Raw genomic sequence first — 16,808 nt, forward strand, 5'->3', positions numbered from 1 at the left:
ATAACATGGATGAACTTTAAGACATTATGCTAGATGAAAAAGTCACTAACTAAAGTTCAAATACTATGATAGCACTACTATGAGATACAGAAAGTAGGACACTCAAATTCATTAGAAGTATAATGGTGGATACCAGGGATTGAATGAGAGGAGTGGGGAGTTAGAATTTAATGGGTAAAAATCTTCAGTGCACTTCAAAAGGAATCCTTAGAAAAATCAATTTTAAGACAGAGTGAAAAAAATAAGGTTGGAGAAATACAAGTACCAGATCAAAAATTATCCTGTATATGATCTAAAGATTAAAAAGAACCTTTTTCATGTTTTTATTTGTTTATTTATTTATTTTGCGAGTGACACCCCAGCCCTATTTTTTAATCTTTATTTTGAAACAGAGTCTCACTGAGTTACAAAGGGCCTCACTAACTAGCTGAGGCTGTCCGCGAACCCGGGTCCCCCTGTCTCAGCCTTCCAAATGCTGGGATTACAAGTGTGCGCCACCATGCCCAGCTTGTTTGTGTTTTTAAACCTTACCTTAGTGTGAAAACAATCTGATCAGAATATCACAATTTATAAATATCTCTTCTAATGTTAACATCCTTCAGGGCTCTGTGTCTAGCCCTCTTTACATCTCAAAATATAAAATCCAACTTAATAACCTTATCCATTAGATTCAACTGCAACCAAACAGGTATTTCTATCTTCTAAGGCCCTATAAATTATTTTTTCTATTTAACAACTCTGCTTCAAAACAACTAAAAATTAGCATGTTTAAAATGGGTTGACGGGGGTCCTGCCCATCAATGGCAGAGCTCATCAGGAAGGTTGAGTGCCGACAGCTCGAACACACACACACACACACACACACACACACCACGCGCACACAAGCCAGGAGTCAAGTTAAGCAAGATCTCATTTATTCCTCTTCAAGCAACATATATATAGCACAAAACCACGAGGGGAATTCTCATGGGGAAATAGCCTAGCCTATCGGGATAAATATCACTAGCACGTAGTTCACAGCCAATCCCAGGCCAGTACATGAGCCATTCATGTGTGCGGAAGCTCCTTTAAAGGTAAAAACGGAAAACTGCTCAGTCTCCCCACCGATAATGAATGGGGAAACCACACCTTCGCAGCTTCCTCCAGGCACCATCTTAGCCCCTTTTCTGCTGAATTATTTTACTGTGGAAGTTCTTAAACTTTACAAAGCTTTGCCTTAGCCTGCAGGCCGCTCAGGCCGAGGGAGGCTGCATCTCTTTAGGCTCTGTATGCACACACCCCAACAATGGGTTATCTCAAATCCAGGTGTAGTGGCACATGCCTGTAATCCGAGTAAATAAGGGGCTAAGACAAGAGGATCACAGGTTCAAAACCTAGCAAGATCCTGCTTTGAAAAACAAATAAAAACAAAAGGGCTGGGGGTATAGCTTGGAGGTAGTATGTTCCTGAGTTCAAATTCCAGTACCAAAAAGTAATGAATGAATGAATAAATAAATAAATAAATAAATAAAATCATCTCTCTACTTTCTCCCATAACTCCTCCAACCCTCTAACTAACCCCATAATTTTTATCTCAACAAATAGCATTTCATCAAACAACCCAAGCACAAAAACTAGGAATTAGGGAGGCTTTAAATTCCTAATACCTACTTTAGAAGCAGTGGATACTCAACACTTAATAGTTATTGAATATTTTCAGAGCAAAAGAGTAGAAACCATATAATACAATGAAGCAGTAGCTGAAATCAAGAAGAAAACCAGTATAAAATAGTCAAGGAAATACATAAGAAATCTGAGATCTTAAGTTTGGAAAGAAAAAAATTAACTAATAGTTATAAGCCTGACAAGATTTGGTTGATTCATAGTAAATGAAATAGTTAAGGATAACTCTCAGCTTTCTAGTCTGAATTTTCATGTGTGTAGCTTCTCTGTTAACTAGCATAGAAAACTAGGTGTGAGCAGTATCATTCCCTTCTAAAAGTTGAAACGGTTATGGAGAATAATTTTTATTTATTTTTGTATCTTCAGTTCTAGTACAGCATAGGCTCTTTAAAAATATCCAGTAAATATATATGGAGTGTATTTAGCCATTATGGGTTGGAGGTATAAGACTCTGTTAGTCAACCAAAGGAGAGAAATGCAGTAAGAGCAGTACCAAGTCATTTATAAAGGAAAACCATCACAATAACAGTAGACTTCTCAGCAGAAACTACAAAAACCAGGAAAATATGGAATAATGCATTTTGAGTCCTGGAACAAAATAACTGAGAAACCTAGATTACTATATCCAGCAAAGTTAATACTTCAGAATTGAAGATGTACAAACATAAACTAAAGGAACTCATGACCATTAGGCCAGCAATTCAGAAGATATGTAAAGGGATCTTACACAAAGAGGAGAAGGAAAAAACGAACAAGAGAGCATGGGAAAGAACAAATCACATCAGAAGGTCAGATAAAGCCGGGCATGGCGGTTCACGCTTGTAATCCCAGCGCTTGGGAGGCAGAGACAGGAGGATCACACAGGTTCAAAGCCAGCCTCAGCTACTTAGTGAGGCTCTCAGCAACTTAGTGAGACTCTGTTTCCAAATAAAGTATAAAATAGGTCTGGAAGTATAGCCCGGAGGTAGAAAAGTCCCTGGGCTCCACCCCCAATACCACACACAAAAAAGAAAAAGATCAGATAAGCAAAAGGAGTTAGAAGCTATTCTAATGTTAGAAAGTAAACAAACCAACAATAATTAATGCATACCTATAATGACACTGAAAGCAAATGGTCTTATTTCTCCAATGATAATACACTGACTAGCAGAATGGATTAAAAAACAAGACCCAAACCTCCAAGAAACATACCTCACAAGCAAAGACATTCACAGACTGAAAAGGACAGAAATTGATATTCTGAATGGATGTAAAAGCAAGCAAAAGTAGCTACACTCATATTCAACAATGCAGATGTAATGGTTTGGATTTAGAATTTCCCTTAGCCCTCATGAAAACAAGGTAGTGATGTGGGAAATAGGGCTTGGTTGTGAAGGAAGTGTCCCTAGGGATGTGGCCTTGGGAATTCAAATCTTCTCTCTCTCTCTCTCTCTCTCTCTCTCTCTCTCTCTCTCTCTCTCTCTTTCCTTCCCTCCCTCTCTGCTTTGGCCTCCACAGTCTGAGAGTGGAGGTCTGCACACACACTCTGTCCACTTCCTGCTTATGCCTTGGGCTTCAAAATCTACCTTCACATGGATTGAACCCAGAATCTAAAAAAAAAAAAAAAAAAAAAAAATGTGAACAATATATTTTCCTTCCTCTAAATTGTGTGGTCAGTTGTTTGGGATTATGGTAATGTGAATGTTAACCAAGGCAGAAGCTAGTATCAGAGAAGTGTGGTCACTGCTATTCCTAAGTTTGATGTGTTTTGTGATTCTTTGGAACTGGTTTGTGAGAAGAAATCGGAAGGGCCAGAATGTGGCTAGAAAGACAGACAGTAGAGACTATGCTCAGGACATTTTGAAGGACTAAGAAGACTCCATAGGAAAATGGAGTAGAAGCCACAGGTATTAAATTTTAGCAAAGAACTTATCAGCATTTTGCTCATATCTTGAAACTTTGTACGAAGCTGAATGTAAAGAATATTGGCTGATTAAACTGATAGAGGAAATCTCAAAACAGCAAAGTCTCCAAATTGCATTATGTATGTTGATGTCTACATTCATCAAATTGTACACAAAGGAAAGAGACTTTATAGATTTGCAGTTTGGCTGAAAGGCATGTGTAAAGCTGGTGCCCAGAGAGATGGTGTTCTGAAAGAAAGTAAGATGGCTGAAGGATTAGGAAAGAAAGAAAGAAAGAAAGAAAGAAAGAAAGAAAGAAAGAGAGAAATGCAGTTAGGGCAATTGATGATTTGCATAAAAAAAGAGGTTAGGGAAGTTTGTAACCGTGGAAACAAGGACAGCCATTTTGAAGAAAGGCACTCAGATTCCTTCCTGTGGCCTTGATGAAGGCAGACCCAGCACTGCCCATCATGGGGACTGACTTAGCCACATTCATGATGGAGAAGGACCCAAGTGCCCTCATTGAAGAGGGAGTTTCTACCTTCCCTGCTATAGTGGTCAATTTTGGTGCTCATATAATGCTGGCTTTGCTGGAAAAAAGGAAGTCATGGAGGCTTCCCCCCAGATTTCAAAGAAAGGCTTAAAAGCCAGGCAATGTGAAGCAGGGCAAAATCCCTACAAAGCAGGCCCAAATAGGGCAATTTATGAAGATGTGAGGGTAAAGTTAAGGTTGCAAGAAAAATCCCCACAATTTACAAATACCAGAAATCTGGAAGGAACACAAGAAAGGGCTACAATCTGGGAGCCACATAGGCAGGCTGAAAGAACAAAAATGCTGCCCACTATAATCAAGCAAATTGAAAAAATCAGCTATGCCCAGGTAAAACAGAACAAATCATGAGAGTAAATAAAACGATAAGCCATATACTATGCAGACAATAATTTCTTCTCAAAGAAAGATTAATTTGGAACAAAGGAAAGAGTTCAAAATAAAAGATAGATTTGAGTTATAGGTAGTAAAGAAAGGCGTTTGGACTAGGAAATCAAATAAACCATCAGTAAGAATAGGCTGACTGTGTGGGAAAAAAATAGGATAATTACCCTAACTAAAAGTTTGAACTGAGAGAAACAGGAAATAAGATGAAAGAACTAGAGTTAAGTTTTATTTTAAATGAAGCTTAGAGTGGGAATTGGCAAGAAAAAAAATTTATTTAGATACTTGAGTAGGAAAATAATATAATGAAAAAAGATCATCATAATAGTTCAGTTAAAATGAACACACAGTCAGGCGTGGTGGCACACACTTATAATACCAGTATTTGGAAGGCTAAGACAGGAGGATCTTGGTTCACAAACAGCTTCAGCTACTTAGTGAGGCCCTCTGCAACCCAGTGAGACCTTGTTTCAAAATAAAGAATATAAAATAGGGCTGGGGGTGTAGCTCCGAGGTAGAACGCCCCTGGGTTCCATCCCCATTACCACAAAAATAAATAAATTAAATAAAATGAACAACACAAGAGATTTCTGAAATCACAGAATAATTCTGTCCAACATTAAAATAATTCACATGAAAATGAATTCTGATATTTAATAAATAGGCAATAACTTCCCTAGTGTTCCTAGTTCCCATTTATGTTGCTATGATGTGCTCAATACAGACCCAGCCACAGAGAGACCTAAACCCAACACAGTTGGCTGTGGAGGCCTCTACCTGGGTAGAGAGAGCAGGCACGTCTTCAATATAAACCTCATCAGCATGTGCTCTAAATATGACAAATTGTGCTAAATCCTCTGCAGAAAAACAGAAAGGTAAAGAAGATGAATTTCAACTTCCCTCTAGTCTAAGAGTAAATATTTCTGACTCCTTAAACTGTATATACCTCAGCTTTATTTATTTTTGCAAACTTAAGCAATTTTTATTATTACAAAGATATTAAGAAGGGACAGAACAAATCACTGCATTAGAGAGGACACAGTAGAGTGCCTTGAAAGTAAGACACTGGGGTTTTGAACATAGAACAGGTTGTATAAGGATTCATTATCTGCCATCCATGGGCTACAACTATACCTCACCTTTAAAAAGGACAAAAATTTGAGGCCAGCCTTAGTGAGACTCTGTTTCAAAATAAAAAATGAAATAGGGCTGGCCGGGCGTGGTGGCGCACGCTTGTAATCCCAGCATTCGGGAGGCTGAGACTGGAGAATCGCGGATCGCGGACAGCCTCAGCTACTTAGTGAGACCTCTGCAACTCAGTGAGACCCGGTTTCAAAATAAAGAATAAAAATTAGGGCAGGGGGTGTAGCTTGGAGGTCGAATGCCCCTGGGTTCCATCCCCAGATCCGCAAATAAATAAAATAAAATAGGGCCAAGGGTATAGTTCCATAGAATGTCCCTAGGTTTGATCCCCAATACTAAAAATAAAAAGACCAAAAGCATCTTCAGATAATTTCTTAAGTGATATTTAATTGGCAGAGCCAACAGATAATTTTAAAAAATGAAACATAAGGCTTATCAATAATAGTAAATTTTCATGCAAAATAATATACAGGTAGATTTTTTAAATAATCTAAAATATGCACATGTAGAAGCTAAAGGAAAATCTTATTCTATGTCTTCTTCCTTTCTAATTTATTTTTAAATAATTGAAAAAATTATATAGTGGAATTTAGACAAAACAATCTATCATCAGGCAAAAGAAGCCATATATAAATGACTAAACAGATTTATATGTCCATCTCTTTTATCTTACTAAATTTATTTAATTAGTACATTATAATTACATATAATAGTGGTACTTATTGTTAGCATATTTGTACAAGCACAAAACATAAATTGGTCAATTTCATTTTCCAGTAATTCTCCTTTCCTTTCTCTCCTCCCCCTGGCTGCTGCTTCTTCTTTACTGGTCTCCCCTACATTTTCATGAGATCCTCCTTTTTTCTTTGTCCTTTTTTCATTGATGCTTTTCCACATAAAGCTACTTCTCAACCTGGTACCTGCTAAATGCTTAGAAATATCTCAAAAAAAAGCAAAGCTGAGCTGGGCATGGCGGCCCACATTTGTAATCCTAGTACTCGGGAGGCTGAAACAGGAGGGATGCAGTTCAAGGACAGCCTCAGCTACTTAGTGAGGCCCTTTGCATCTCAGTAGACCCTGTTTCCAAATAAAATATAAAAAATAGGGCTAGAGTATCGCTCTGAGGTAGAATGCCCCTGAGTTCCATCCCTGGTACCACAAAAAAAAAAAAAAAAAAAAAATCTGTGAGGTGTGGTGACATACACCTGTAATCCCAGTACTTAGGCAGCTGAGACAGGAGGATCATAGGTTTGAGGACAGCCTCACCAAGTAAGTGAGACTCTCATCAACCTAATGAGGCCCTGTTTCAAAATAAAAATAAAAATAAAATAGGGCTGGAGGTATAGCTGGAGGGTTGAATGCCTCTGGGTTCAATCCCTAATGGCACTCTCTCTCTCTCTCTCTCTCTCTCTCTCACACACACACACACACACACACACAGAGAGAGAGAGAGAGAGAGAGAGAGAGAGAGAGAGAGAGAGAGCGCGCGCGCGCGCTTGGAAGCATCCTATAACTCTTCTAGAATTCTGAAGTGAAAATCTAAATAAACTGAAATAATAATCTCCTCAGAAGTCCTTTAATCTGACACCCTACACTGTGTTTGAACACTTATCCCAGACAACTCACTATTATTTCAAGAAGCAGTTTAGCAACAGATTTCTTTCATAATGAGCCAAAAGATTTCCCTATATCACAGCATTTCAAGTGTTTAAATTCATGACCACATGCACTGCAACCCATCCACACAACAACCAAGTCTCCCAAGTTTCCCTTCCATCTCTTTATTTTTATCTTTTTCAATTTTTATTGGTATACCGTAACTGTACATGACAGTGAGATAGTGATACAATATATGCACATAAAATATATGGTCAGTTTCCTTCCCCAAATCCCCCCAATGCTCCCCTTCTCCCTTCCCCTGTCTATCTCCTCACTGAGTAACTAACAACCTCTCTTTTTCTGTTTATACAGCAACATGGCATAGTGGGAAGACTTATGAACAGAAAGAAGATCTATGATTGAGATTTTGTTGTTTCCTAAATGACCTCTCTGTGCTTTAGTTTCTTCTCATAAAACGAGAGAAATAAGCCAGAGGGTGTCCTAGGGTATTGTTTACTTTAGACTTGTACCAAATAATCATTATACCATCACTGTAATTTAACCATATTTACTGGAAGTAGAGAGTATTATGGGTGGGGGTTCCAGTAAAGCACTACACAGGAGGGGGGATTTTCAAAGATAATTTTGAAAATTATATTGTTTTAAAGAAAGGAAGAAATTCAAAATTCAAACTACAAATTATTACAAGCTAATTTCATATACAAATGATTTATCTATACCAAACATAGGAGAAAAAATTCTAAAAGATGGATGAATCACCTTACCTGATGTTTAGGAGTTTTAGTGCATTTAGTAGCACTCCCCTTTTTACATCATAGTCTATTTTCTGGTCAGTTCCAAAGCTTGGGGCCCGATTAATCTGAAATAAAAAAAAAAAACCATGAGAGTAGCCAAAGGTTGAAAATTCCATAAATACTCAACACATGCTTAATAATCTAATATAAAATCTCCAATCCATTGGAAGAGCTCTACAATAAATCTCCAAGCTTTACACAGTGGATGGCCCAGATAGCACTGCAGTACATCACCTTAGGTGAAAGAATTGTGAGGAATTGCTGGAGCACCCCTTCCTGCCCTTGCTACCTCAAGCTGAAGATCTTCACTGTAGGCATCCTTTCACCACTTGCTACAATCCATTACCCTACACATTCAAGGTTTTAAGTTTAAGGAAGTTATCTTGACAAAAGATTGGAAGAAAAATAATAGTCTCAAAAGAGATGTAGGCTACTAGTAATTATGCAAATGTATCATCTTGGAACAAAACAAAGGCTAGCATGCTTTCTACAACCAGCATCTGAGGAAATATCACATTATACTAAAAATTTAAAAATCTAGGAATACCATGCCTACAGTTAGAAATATGACACAGGTTCACTGCAGAAAAATGGTAAACTGAAGCAAAACAAAAAAACAAAGGATCATCTATAATCTCACTACCTAATGTATTATTGGTTGGCAGGTAATTAGTACTTGAGATATTTTCTAGGCGAATATATCTGAAAAATTTGTTTAATTTTCTAAATGCATGTCTACATTAAACATACTTAATTTTATAATTCAATCCAAGTTTGGGGGGGGGGGTTTGGTGGTACTGGGGGTGGAACCCAGGGGCTTTCTACCTCCAGGCTATACTACCAGACCTATTATATATTAATTTGGAAACAGGGTCTCACTAAGTTGCTGAGAGCCCCACTAATAGCTGAGGCTGGCTTCAAGCCTGTGTGATCCTCCTGTCTCAGCCTCTCAAGCACGGGGATTATAAGTGTACCACACCCAGCCCCAATCCAAGTTTTTTAAAAAATATATCATGGAAATCTTCGTGTGTGTGTGTGTGTGTGTGTGTGTGTGTGTGTGTGTGTGTGTGTTACTGAGGATGGAACTCCGGGACATTCTATCTCTGAGCTACACTTCCAGCCCTGTTTTATTTATTTATTTATTTATTTATTTATTTATTTATTTATTTATTTATTGAAACAGGAACTCACTAGGTTGCTTAGAGTCTCGTTAAGTGGCTAAGGCTGTACTCAAACCTGTGGTCATCCTGTCCCAGCCTCCAAGTACTTGGATTACTGGTGTGTACCACCACTCCCAGCTCATTCCATCATTTTGATGGATGCATGGTACTCCTTTCATAGACATATGCCATATTGTATTTTGACTTCTCTGTTAATTTCTGATTTAGAAAGTGATGGACATAATAGTAGTGTCTTAGTGTGTTATGTTCTCAAAAAGAAGGAAATAGCTTGAGAATTGTAAGAATAAACATTTAGTCCGAGTCATTTTAAGAAAGAGAGTTTATTAATTGGTTAGTTCAAAGTTCTATGCATTTCTCCTTATAAATGCAAAGAAAAAGTAAAGTAATATATTTCACATGAAAAAAGTTTTAACCGTACTAATTCAGATCTATAAAATTTGTAAGAGTGTTAGTTCTGCTGCTACATATAACAAAATTATAAAATAAGACAATAATTGATTAAGTGGCTTGCTGGAATGTTCTCTATCTTTATAGAATTCTTTAGGTTGTCCAATCAAAACTGTGATTGGAAATTCTACTAGGAATATCCCTCCTTCAAAATGGTGCTGACATCTTAGTATAAAACTACCTTGATACCTCTCTTTCTTATTACAGATTCTTCCTTCTACTATAATATAGAAGAAATAATCTATTAAGAAATACATCCATATAAGATAAACTAATATGTGGACAGAAAATTTTTTCATCTAAGTAATCATTCAGGGTTGTTATTTTTTTAGAGTTTTCTGAGAAAGTTTAAAAAAAAAGCAAATAAAAAAGAACCACAAATGCCTTTAGAAGAAGCTGTGAAAACTAGAAAGTGTTCCATCCAGCCAAATTTCTCCTCTGTAATGTTGATGGTTTCTTTAGTTCTCATTTCCTACCTCAATTCTAAAATGCACAAAACCCAGTCATTACAGGTCTTAATATGATGTTGGATTTGGACAATAAGGAAGATGCAAATCAGAACTACACTGAGATTCTATCTAACCCCAATCAGTATGGCAATCATCAAGAAGTCAAACAACAATAAATGCTGGTGAGGATGTGGGGAAATAGGAACTGTTCTACACGGTTGGCAGGATTGTAAATCATTGTAGCTGCTATGGAGATCAGTCTGGAGATTCCTCATAAAACTGGGAACAGATCCACCAGATGATCCAAATATACCACTCCTGGGTATCTTTCCAAAAGGACTGAAATCAGAATATTATGGTAATACATGCATATCCATGTTTATAGCAGCACAACTGACAGTAGCCAAACTGTGGAACCAACCCAGATAACCATCAACAGATGGATGACAAAATAATGGGATATACACATCATGAAATTCTACTCAGCAATAAAGAAGAACAAACTTTGCAGGAAAATGGGTGGACCTGGAGAACATTATGTTACGTGACATTAGCCAGTCACAGAAAGTGAAGGGTCATGTATTTTCTCTCATATGCAGAAGCTAGGGAATAATTGGATATAAGAGGAGCATTGGATAGTGGAGTGGAAACTCTCGTGGAGACAAGGAGGTGGTCTTGGGGATGGGGAGAGAGAGAGAATTAATAAAAGAAACACTTCTGCTCACATTATGTAGATATGCCAATCTAAATATCTTGTATGGGGAAGGGGAGGAGGGAAAGAGTCAGGGGAAAGTCCACCAAGTACTGTGAGTTACATGTATGTTACTATCATTCTGAACTACATTATGATGTGAGACTATAATGTACCAATAAAAGTATTAAAAAGATTCTTAAAGTTTAGCAGGTTACAAATGCATGCAAAACTAAAAATCATTACAAAATTAATTAATGAGTATTTAATATTTACTAATTTTGGACTGTTAATAGAAGTCCAAAACATAACTTTATTATCTAATAAGCTTAATAATTTCATAGATAACCAGGTATCTATAAGAGACTCTTGTGCTCCTACATTACTGCTATTCCCTCTGCCCCATAAATTCCCTAATCCTCACCCAGCTTCCAGTCCCTGAGCTGTGTGTGTGTGTGTGTGTGTGTGTGTGTGTGTGTTTTCTCGGGATGGAACCTAGGGACATTATACCTCCAAGCTACACCTCCAGCCCTATTTTTAGTCTTTATTTTGAAACAGGGTCTCACTGAGTTGCAAAGGGCCTCACTATGTAGCTAAGGTTCTCCTCAAACCATGATCCTCCTGTCTCAGCCTCCCAAATGTTGAGATTACAAGCATGCACCACCATGCACAGCTTCCCCTGAGCTATTTCTATATCCTTAGAAATTCTACTCAGGTATCCCTTCTGCAATTATTATTTTTTAGTCTTAAATATACACATGTACACAGAAAGACTGATCACCCTATTGCTTGTTCTCTCCTTGTTTTCCTTCTAAAACTTAGAACTATTACCATAAAACACACATCTGAGTCTCCACTAGACAAAGACAAGTATTCTGATTCTTTTTGTATTCCCCCCACCTAGTAGAATGACTATAAATTAATAGGTCTCAATTAAGGAGTAAAGTATTATCAATATATTCATACTCCACATATTTTTACACTCTTTAAAATGTTTTCTATGCTTAATATTTCTTCAATTGCATCATTATCAATCATTAACCTAGTTATCTAAAATGTTCATTCTCAGAAGTATCTTCTACTTTATTCCACTTGATGGCGCCAAAAAGTTTTTTTAACACTATGAATCATAATTTCAAATGGGAGCAAAATACAAAGCAAGATCTAAAAAAAAACACTGTTTTAAACATTTTAATATGTTGGATGTTCATTCTACATAGATTTTGATCTTTGTTAAGTTTTTTTTTTTAATGGTTCTGATTGTCCTAGAAAAGATGGGGAGGATAAACAATGAAGAAACATGGCATTTTTAGCTTTTTAAAAGACATACAGAAGCCAAGCATTTAGTCAAGTCTGATTTAGTAAGCTAAAGGAAAGCTCCATTAGCTTGCTAATGCTTTTTTTAGAAGATAACTAAAATATCTAGGAGGGCAGTGTTCCCTGCAATCCTCCCAGTTTCTTCCTTACACATATGCCTACACTTCTCTACCCCATCAAGCATAAAAAAAAAAAAAAAAAGTTGCAGGAGCAGAAGATAATACAGCTAACGCAGAAAAGGATTCTTATAGACAAAGTATAAATACCTAGAAGGAAATTTCAGGCATTAGTAAGATGAGGAATGCATAAATGCACAGTCAGGTATTTTCCTAACCAAGGAAGGGAAGAAGCAAGGGATAATCAAAATTCCTCAGTTCTCTTCTTCCCAGGACCAAGGCTGGACCAAAATATGAAGAGCCAGCAGAGAACTATATTTGCTTGGAGGTATAATTCTCATTATTTTCTCATAGTAGATGGACACACACACACACACACACACACACACACCACACATAAACACCACATATACCACATGCACACACACAAACACACACACACACACACACAGACACACAAATACATGCACATTCTCTATCCTTCAAATTAGAAATATATTCCTAAAAAATATAGTAAAAATCTTGATCTCATCCATCCTTCATTCAACTTGCTTATGAAAACCAAGATACTGATGTAACTTTGCAACTCCCAACTTCTAAATCACCAAAAAGACAGATACTTTAAAAAAGAAAGGTAGCTGGTGATCACATCTTCTGTAGTAATATATTACTTCAGATGTTACTAACTCAGTAAACACCATATAGACATGTGCGTTTGTCTGATGCTTGCCTAAGCACAGTACTTCAGTGGGGGGTATGGGGAGGTTTCTATGACCCCAGAACAAGAAGCTTAGAAGGAATTGCTGGATAAAGAACTGCTAGACATTATAACTTCTAAGGTTCTTCCCAAGTGATACATAATTATGACTGTCAGAAAACACAAACATCATGAAGAGAGGTAACTTTTATTTTCTCCTTTACATTATATCATGTTTTCCAACTGCTCCTAGGTGGCCTTTTACAATAAAAAAATAATAATAATGACAACTCTGACCTTACTGAGGATGGGCAATGAGCCTACAGTTGTACAGTTGACAGGCTGGCCAAGAGGGCATCCTTGGGCATATAATACAGCCTTTAAGGATAATTTATGCCACCTAGAGTATTCAGTACTGAATGTTGATCAATAGATTAACTGGAGATTCTCTCCTCTCGAAAAGAGAGCAAGAAAAGTTGAAGACAAGGTTCTGAATCCCAGGTAGTCACACAGAAAAAAAAGAATATGCGGTGCTCAGGAAGTGGTAGGATCCATCAAGTTGAGATAGTAGTAGAGTAAGCAGTTAACAACTCAGTAAAACAGAGTCACACTTACATTCAAAATCTCTAGCCTAGAAATTCACTCAGTGCTAATTTGGGAAAAGTAATATCAAACATGTATTGATTCATTCTTAGAAGTGTGCTAGTCCCTGAATCTTCATCCTCTTCCTCCCACATACTCCAGTTGGGCCTCATTCTATACAGTTGATAGGGGCAGCTGTGCCAAGAACACATTAGAATGCATATGTTTTAATACAGAACAGTGATAACTCTGCTTTCTTTTTGAAGAGCACCTTACCTCCAGAAGCCATGGTTTTAGTTTTCTGTCCAGCAAAATATCAAATCCCAGGACTTCAAAGCAGACACTTTCGCTTCCTGGAGGTTGACCAGGTCTGCACATTCGATAGGCATGCAGGACATGAGGTTCTGCTACAATCAGAGTCTTTACCACCAATTCCTAGAAAGATGGTGATAAAAGAAATGAAATGCCTTATTTATTTGTATAAAGTATGACCATGAGCCCACATACTAGCATTCTCCCAGACTCACTGTGCTCTACAGCATCTAGCCCCTGTAGCTTTCTGACCTCACTACATCAAACCCTCCCCTGCCCACTAAGTTCCAGCCACCCTTGCTTACTTTGGATTTCTCAAAAAGTGACACTTTCTCCTGATGTAACTGACTCATGAAGGCTGTAATCTAATCAACAGATAAATCCACTGTGATGGATTTTCTGGTGGAAATCTAAGTAGTAAGGTGTAGCTGGGAAGGTGGGTCCTTCTGAGTGTGGCTTGAGACTGTGCTTTAGTCCTTAAATCCCCTTGTTTGGTGTCTCTGTATCTCTATCTCTCTCTTGTTTCTAATCCTTTGCAGTAGCTGTTCCTGCTTACTGGAATATTCTTTACCCTATATCCCCTTCCCATGTCTGACGCTTTGATATTCAGAGAGGCCTTTCTCTGACCCACTTAAAAAGTAACAACACATTCCAGTTTACTAGGTCACCACACACAGAATAAACCAGTTGAAACTTTTCTCTTTTTGTTAGAGCAAGATCCTTGTCTGTCCTACCTATAGTCCAATTTTTAGGCCTACAAAAGTGCCTTGCATTTGGTAGATGCTCAAAACATTTGTAAAAAAGGTAAAATAATAGAATGTCTCTTGAAGGGCTCATATTTGTTTTTATGTTCAGAGTTGATGTAGTTGAGCCATATGGGTTTTAATCTCATCAGTAGATAAATACATTGTAATGGATTTTCTGAGTGGAAACCTAGGGAGTGGGATATGGCTGGAGAAGATGGATCCTCTGCTTTAGTCTTCGAATTCCCTTGTTTACTCTCCTCCCTCTCCCTCCCTCTCCCTCTCTCTCCTCTCCCCTCTTCTCCTCTTCTTCTTCTTCTCTCTCTCTCTCCGTCTCTCTTCTCCCTCTCTCTTCTCTCCCTCTCTCTCTCTCTCTCTCGCTCTCGCTCTCGCTCTCTCCCTCTCTCCCTCTCTCCTCTCTCCTGGCCTCCATGATGTGAGAGCAGAGCCTTGCTCTCTCCCTTTCTTTGTTTCCCACCACCATGCCTTGAGATCCATAGACCCCAGCTTCACATGGACTGAACCTGGAACCTCCAAAGAGCTATGAAAATACATGTACCTTCCTCTAAAGTGCATGGTTATTTGTTTTTAAGTACAGCACTGAGAATGTTGATAGAGACAATGAGTATATGCTGGCCTCATCCAGGAGGGTTTGGAATGATAGGGAAGAAAAACTTCAAGCATAGTACATTATTTCACAAATAGTGCTATGAAACCTGCACTCAGACAAAAGCTAGAAAGTCTATAAAATATAATTATGAGAGTCAGGTTTCTTTCCACAGTGGTGGTTTTATAAATCAGAAGGTTTATCTTTTTTTGCAATACTGGAGATTGAACCCAGGGGCATTCTACCTCTGAGCTACACCTCCGGCCCTAATTTTTATTCTTAATTTTGAAACAGGGTCTCACTAAGTTGCAGAAGGCCTCACACATTGCCAAGGCTGGCTACGAACCTGTGATCCTCCTGTCACACCCTCCCGGTACTGGGGTTACAAGCGTGTACCACCATGCCTGGCTTCAGAAGGTTTATTTGAAAAGGGAGTACTTCTAATTATAGAATTATGTTTTCTGTGAGTAAATAGATAACACTACTAAGATGATGCTAATTTTTAAAAATTATTGATGTTTGAGAACAAGCAAAGGACTATGGAAATCTAGCTGTCTCACTGGGTTTTGACTAGAATATATTGACTTTCTAATTCTCTCTCTACAAGTGGAGGTAGTACAGAATAGCAGTTAATAACTTGGCTCTATAGTCAGACTTCGAGGTTTACTCCTAATTTTGCTACTGTGCAGTCTCAAGGATGTTGCTTAAACATCAAGGCTCATTTTTCCTAAATGAGGAAGGTTGACAAAGGACAAAATACTATGTAGAGCTTTTACCATAGTGCCTAGCACAAAGTAAACCTTCAGTTAGCCTTAGCTACATAACTACTACTACTATTGTTGTTAATCTGTCATTTCTCTAGAATTCTGCCTCAGGAGTCAGATCTGACACTAATATTCCACTACCTGGTGGGAGCATATTCATCATATGGGAGGGGAAAAGGAAGATACATATTAACTTCACTGTTACCCAGAACCACCGTCGGGTTCATATTTGGGGATTAGGATCAGAAATGCCATAAAAGGTTGTTTTTGATAAGTTTTGTTTAAGATAACAAATTGATGGCAAACTATGGCCATATAGGACAACAAACGAAAAGTCACTTCACATAAATCTTTGGAAATATCGCTGAAATCACTCAAGATCAGAGAAAAGTAAAAATTTCTCAATAAGCATCTGCTTGAAACAACAGGAACTGGGAGGAGGAGAAGTGAATAGTAGTTAATAGACTCCGAAACACAAATTTGTGTTTTTGCTTCATAGGACACAACACACTTTTAGGCAAGCAGATATGAAAGTCAGACATGATAAAAACCACATACAAATGAAATTCCACTACTACTTGTAAAATTTTCCAGTATGATTTCCTTGCTTTGAAAGGTTATTTATACATTTACATCTTAAATAGTAATAAAAAGTAATACTGGGGATGGCTTTATGAGCAATAATACTCATTTTTAATATCCATAGCCTGATTTTCTATTTATTTCATATTTATTTTTTTAAACTGCTTGATTCCGCAAACTTCAGATAATACACAGATAATCCCATTATCATAATATTCTCTGAGTGAAAAAAAACAAATTTTAATTTATGATGACTTAAAATCCTAGAGCCATGTCTGAAGACA

The 16,808-nt window shown here is 37.6% G+C and overlaps 1 protein-coding gene across 3 annotated transcripts in view; it reads right to left on the bottom strand.

Annotated features, from left to right (window-relative positions):
• The window catches only part of TTLL7 (tubulin tyrosine ligase like 7), a gene marked incomplete at both ends in the record, with an annotated part of 89,642 nt that overhangs the window by 49,503 nt on the left and 23,331 nt on the right, over positions 1–16,808 (bottom strand). For all 3 annotated transcript variants that reach the window (XM_080692286.1, XM_080692285.1, XM_080692284.1), the window contains 2 exons: positions 8,007–8,101; positions 13,793–13,951. In XM_080692286.1, the coding sequence (XP_080548412.1) occupies positions 8,007–8,101; positions 13,793–13,951 (254 nt within the window). The remainder of the gene's footprint in view (positions 1–8,006; positions 8,102–13,792; positions 13,952–16,808) is intronic.

This window comes from Muscardinus avellanarius (genome assembly GCF_963383645.1).
Source record: "Muscardinus avellanarius genome assembly, chromosome: 3".
In the NCBI taxonomy this organism is placed as follows: domain Eukaryota; kingdom Metazoa; phylum Chordata; class Mammalia; order Rodentia; family Gliridae; genus Muscardinus; species Muscardinus avellanarius.